This window comes from Dama dama, chromosome 28 (assembly GCF_033118175.1).
Source record: "Dama dama isolate Ldn47 chromosome 28, ASM3311817v1, whole genome shotgun sequence".
In the NCBI taxonomy this organism is placed as follows: Eukaryota; Metazoa; Chordata; class Mammalia; order Artiodactyla; family Cervidae; genus Dama; species Dama dama.
The window spans coordinates 18,811,186-18,817,185 of NC_083708.1; the positions used below are offsets into that span (position 1 = coordinate 18,811,186).

At 42.5% G+C, this 6,000-nt stretch overlaps 1 protein-coding gene across 1 annotated transcript in view; it reads right to left on the bottom strand.

The window, feature by feature from the left end:
* The window catches only part of HMGN3 (high mobility group nucleosomal binding domain 3), a 33,513-nt gene extending 30,776 nt beyond the window's left edge, over positions 1-2,737 (bottom strand). The window contains exon 1 of the mRNA XM_061131611.1: positions 2,539-2,737. Within this exon, the coding sequence (XP_060987594.1) occupies positions 2,539-2,553 (15 nt within the window). The 5' untranslated portion in view covers positions 2,554-2,737. The remainder of the gene's footprint in view (positions 1-2,538) is intronic.
* Positions 2,738-6,000: the final 3,263 nt, after the last annotated feature.

Sequence of the window (6,000 nt, forward strand, 5' to 3'; positions counted from 1 at the left end):
CTCTGCAGCCTCAACAGTGCTCATTAAATAACATTTCTTGATTTCTGGAAAAAGTTGGGAAAAAAGGGCCAAGAAGGTAAACAAACAAATAAAAAATATTGTGAGGGCACTTTGAAAACTTACAATGTAAAACAGGTAATGCTTTAGCTAAAAAAAAAATCACGGCGTGGTATGTAAATGCTTTGGCAGATACCCCAGCTTTACAGATCTCGAAGAGCAACGCACAGATTGTCTCCAGTTCTCTTCTTTGCACCTAGGCAGGCTTCATCTAATGACTATAGTTTCCTAGCTAAGTTTCAGGGAACCCCAGGGTTCCACGAGGTAGTTCCAGGGTTCTATGAGGCAGCATCAAGGTTTGCCTGGTGAAGGGGATGGCCATGGGAGCCACGTTTAATTTGTGGTTGCTCCTATCCAAGTAACAGCCCAGGTCTTTGAGCTGAATGTATAAATGAAAATAATTTCTATTAATCAAGGAGAGGTGTCCTGTCTCCAAAGAAGACTGACACATAGGTGCCTGCACATAGGTCCGCCCCCAGTCCCAGGATGCCTGGCTAGCTGCTTCTCTGCTTTCTAGGGAAATAAAACAATAATCAAAACCCAGTTTCTCTACTGCTCTTCCGTTCTTCCCTTCTGTTCCATTAAGAGAGGAGGGCACTGAGAGTAAGTAAGAGTAATGGTTTCACCAACTCTGACTCCTGGACAACAGGATTCCAGCACATCAGGATCTCTTATAATAAAGAATTTGTACAAGCTATTTGTCTACCTTTGTGAATAATTCCCAGAACGGAGATGATATCAACTCACTCTGGAACCCAGTTCTTGGTGACTCTACTAGAATTCCCAACCTCATCATTAAACCAAAGATTAAACGCCGAAAATGGTGGCATCATTCTAATATCCTCATTGTAGTACTGGAAAAACCATACTTTCATAATAATTAAATTTAACTAATGAATCTGAAGTATTAGTACTCAATATGCCATCCATCTTCTCAGGCTGGGCGTCTCTCCGCATTTCAAACTCCTCTTCACCACCCATGAGTGAGTAAATAAAAGAGAATGAGTAAACAATGTCTGAAAGTAAGGCCTTTACTTACAGCATCTAATTAAACCTTTGGTACTAGTTATTGGTAGCTGAGACCCTTAGGTAATTCCTGTCTTAAAGCCCCAGTTCAATGGCGGTACCACCTCTCAAGGGGTTCTGAGGATTAAATGCGACGTTAAATCAAACCCCGCCCACAGTATGAGGCATATAGTATGTGCACAATAAACTCTTAAGATTTTTTTTAAAAAAACTTTTAATTATAATATTTTTTTTTCCAAATGGACGAGACAAGTTTCCACTAACTTCTAAGACAAAAAAGCAAAAGCCTCTGTATTTTTAATGCTGCAAGATTTTGAAAATAATGAGATCACTTACAAACACAAATCACTCCACCATCTTTAACTGATAGAGCAACATACTATTTGCCCTTTTGCTTCCAGTTTAACACCCTCACTGCTTAACACTGTTGGACACGCGAGGCCAGGCGGTGGGAGGGTGCAAAGTATTTTCTTAGCAACAGCCGCCACACTGCAGTTTCTCCTCGGGGTGGAGGAAAGCCTTCCCTTCCCTCCCTGGGACAATGACAAGTCGCAGCCGGACTCCGAGGGAAACGTGCGTAGCCGGTGCGAGTCACTTGGGTGTCCGGGGCCTGCGCGGAAGGGGACACATAATGGTCCTCCAGGAGGGACCCCCGGTGTCCCCTCCGCACCCAGGGGCGAGAGAGCACGCGGAGCCCGCCTTCCGGGACCGAGTGTGGGTTCGGGTCGCCGAATCGGGCCCGGTGACCCCTGCCCTTTGCAACCACAGTTGCGCGCGCCCCCGGCGGCGTCCCGTTCCTGCGCAGGGCCAACTCCGCGAGTCCCTGCCGCCAACTGCACGCAGGTCCAGCCGCCCGGCCCTGCCCGACACTGGAGTGGGTACATACGGGTCTGCAGCGGGGGCGGCAGCGGGGTGAGCGCTCCGTTAAAACAGGGAAAACATGGCTTTCCCTCTCTCGTGGCCTGAGCGCCTTCGCGGCGCACCGGCGTGGGCACGGCCCACAAGGGAATAACCCCGACATCTGCCCGACTTACTGGATTCATTTCCGATCTCCCTGTGCGTGTTACTTGTTACCCCTCCCCTCCCCCGCGTCTCGCAGCTTTTTCCTGCACACCGACCTCAATCTGGCAGTTTTGGAAAAAGAAAACTCCCCTTCTGGGAGCGGGGGGTGAAAAGCGCTTTTGCTTCTTGTTCGAGGTAGAAACCATTCCGGCTAGAATGAGTTCGAAAAGAAGGGAAGTCGCGTCGCCGGAAAGAAAGTAACATCCCGAGATCGATGAGGACCGAGGGAGGGAGCAAGATCTGCAACAGGCACCTGAAAACAAGCGTGAAGGAGCAAAGAGAATCGCCGCCTCCGAGTTACTACCGAGTGCATTCCGCGCCATCCATAGCAATGGCAAGATTTGCTCTTCTCACAGTCTGAAGGCCTTTGAAATCTTTTTGGATAAGACTCACCTTTCTCTTCGGCATAATGACTGTATTCGTGCAGCTGAAAAGTAAAGCAACGGGCTGGAACTGCTGGCACCGCCGCTGGATGCTGCCGCCGCCGCAGCTGCTCACGCGCAGGTCTTGGCGTAGCCCGGCCTCCGGGACCTCAACCTCGGCGGCTCCCTCCAGGGGCCCTCTACTCGCTGGTCTCCCCGCTCCTCCAATGAGGAGCCCCGGCAGCCGGTCGCGAGGCCCCATTGGCTGCGGCAACGTTCTAAATTCCACGAGGGCACGCCCACCTCCGCGCGCACGGTACGCGCTGTTGTAGTTTCCACTTCACCGAAAAATCTGCCTGGCGACTGAGCATGCCCAGTTCAACTAGTAAACCCCCCAAGCCACGGGATCCTGGAGTTTCATTGTTTTGTTGCTCCCTATTTGGATTGTCATGAGTAGGAAGTGTGGGCCTTCCTAAGGAGGAAAAAGAGTAAGGATGGACACATTAACTTTATAAGGTAAATGTATACATAGCAAGCATTTTATGTGTTCCCTGTAAAAGCTTGTAATGAGTGCTATGTGGTGCAGAGCTTTGAAAGTGGGAAGGTACTCTGCTCTGAGACAGTCTGGCAATCTCTAAGGGTCTCAGTTTCCCCTTCTAGATTTCTAGTGACAGTAAACCCTAAAACTGCTTAGGAATAATTTCCTAAAATCTGATTTCATATCGCTTACTAATTCAGTCACCAGCAAACTAGGCTTGAAGGTGAATGGAGTATGTTTATTATGGAAATTAAAAAAGACTGAACAAGATCAAATAAGATTATTTTATTTTTTGGAAGGTATTTCTCAAAGTTCTGCAAGGCATTCAATAGGAATTGGGTGCCTGGATTAAATATAAATATAAAATATGTAAAATAAAATATAAAGTATTTTAATACAAAATATAAAATAAACACTCTGGATTTATTTTGAAATCATTCTTACCCTGATACCATAACCAGTGATAAACCTCAAAAGTAAAGAGAACTAGAGAGCAATTTCCTTCATAAACACAGACATGAAATCTTGAATAATATTTTAGTAAGTCAAATAACTGTAAATGAAATGTAAATTTTTAAAATTGTGAATTGCCTTTATTTAGATTGAATACTTGGAATCTATATAATATTCTACATTGCTCTACCTCAATAAAAAAAAAAGTTCTTTTTAGTAAGTTAAATCCAGCAACATTTAAGAGGATAAGACTTCATGAGCAGTGAAGTTTATCCTGGGAATGCAGAATTGGTTTAACATCTGAAAGTCAATCAATGTAATTCAACATAGTAATAGAATGAAGAAAAAAAAATAATTTTTCAACAGATACAGGAAAAGCACTAGTGAATGGTTAAACAAACTTTAGTAACTATATACAATAGAATACTACTCAGCTTGATGAAGAGGAACAAAATATTCCTACCTGAATGTCAAAAACAAAATGCTTTGTGAAAGAAGGCAAGTATAAAAGACCATACTGAATAATTCCACTTATATGAAAAATTTTAAAGCAAAATTACACATAGTTTTATAATCATGTTGGAAGGCAAAAGTTCACATTATAGGAAAACACTAATGAGACCTTACACTACAAATATGGCCAAATCCACTTTAATTACACAAAGGCTACAAATATGTATTAAATAGCAAGTAATTAATTTTAATGCTTGACATTTTTCTTTGTTAATTCTCACAATAATGAATTAGTATCCTAGAAAACTGCAGAAGTGATCAATGACTTTCTTTTTTGTAATATCTTTAGGAACACATAGATTTTTTGGCATGGATATTTTTTTGGCATGCTTCAATCTGTTGCCATTATTACTTTTTTTCATACTCATATTGCTCCAATGTGAGAGACTTTTTTCAAATTAGTGCTTGTCTACTTTTGACATGATCCCAATTGTTTTTGATAGACTCCTTATTTTCAGGTGTTCAGTGGATCACAATACACTCAAAAAGAACTGGGATAAAACCAGTTCTTTGCTTCAGCACTGGATGGAACTTCTTTATAATTTTACCATGGTAATTAATTTATAATGAAATTGTTTTGAAAGAGAATTAACTTGCAAAGTGCTTTTTATTTTTATTTTTTTAATTAAAAAATTTTGTTTTGGCCGAACCACACAGCATGTAGGGTCTCAGTTCCCTGACCAGGGATCAAACTCTGTATTGGAAGCACAGTTTTATCCACTGTACTTTCAGGGAAGTCCTTGCAAAATGCTTTTTAAACCAATGAAAACATTTTAAAATAAGGTATGTGTGGGAAGGATGCTGAGTAGCACTTGAAATCTGGGTTGAATTGTTTTTCTTTATGGAGATAAAATGATGTCACAACAAAGGTGGGCCTGGAGTGATTTATTTTTTCCCCTCTGTGGTGAAAAGTGATTCATGAAGTTGGCTGCTTTAGTTGATGTTTGTCAAGACTAACCACTCAACCAACAAAAGCAAACACAATTGTGACTGTTTTTACTGCATATAATTAAATAGTGGCACTGGTTTATGGAATTCTTCAGGCCCGAATACTGGAGTGGATAGCCATTCAATGAAAATGAGCATTGCTAATTAGAGGGTTGATTGTGGGGACCTTGGGTCCTTTGAGCCCCAGAATTCATTTACAAGTGATGAGAATAATAGCTTTAGTTGTAAAAATAAATAACAGCATTGGTTCTTTTTACTTTGAAGGCACTTGTACCTGCCTGAGCAGGATGTTAGGGAAGGGAGAGCTCGCCCTGTACCTTCAATAGCCTTCACTGGCAGCCCTGGGGGTGAGGAGGCAGGCAAGGAGGATGATTTTACAGGTAGCTGCGATTCCAGATTAGAAGGTAAAGACAGCCAAGCAGAAGTGAGCATGCCCTCTGCAAGACAGCAAGAAGGCCAACCTAGTAAGAGGAGACTCCTTGGTTTATCAGTAAATTCCTCTGAGTGTTTCACTTACTTTGACCGATCAACCTCTAAGACTGTAAAGTCTTCTCTGTAGGTTGTGGGTGCTGTTTTAGCCAAGATAGACAATGGATAAATGAAGAGGGTTACTGCCTGAGGAAGGAAGAAGGAAGAATGAGTGAACAGACCTCTTTTCCACTTCCAGCTCTTCTCCCCTTCTTTCCTTCCCATAATGGTTGGAATCTTACGTGGACCCCCGCACTTTTCAAACACCAAGGTGAAACCATATATGGTACCATGACTGTCATTAAAGAAGGTAGGGGAGGGAGAAGGGAAAAGAAAAAAGGGCAGAGGGTAGAAAATACTAGAGTGCACTTCAGATGATAAAGGTAAGTCATGTTTTAGAAAGTGTTTCCATTTTCCATATGTTTCCACGTAAACACATGCCACACATAGATACACATATGTGGAGTGTGTATGTGTGTGTGTGTTCTAGGTTGTGACTCAAAATTTATTTTTAGGAAGGGTCTTGGTGAAAAACCTTCAAGCTACTGCAAAGCCCTAATAAATATTCATCAG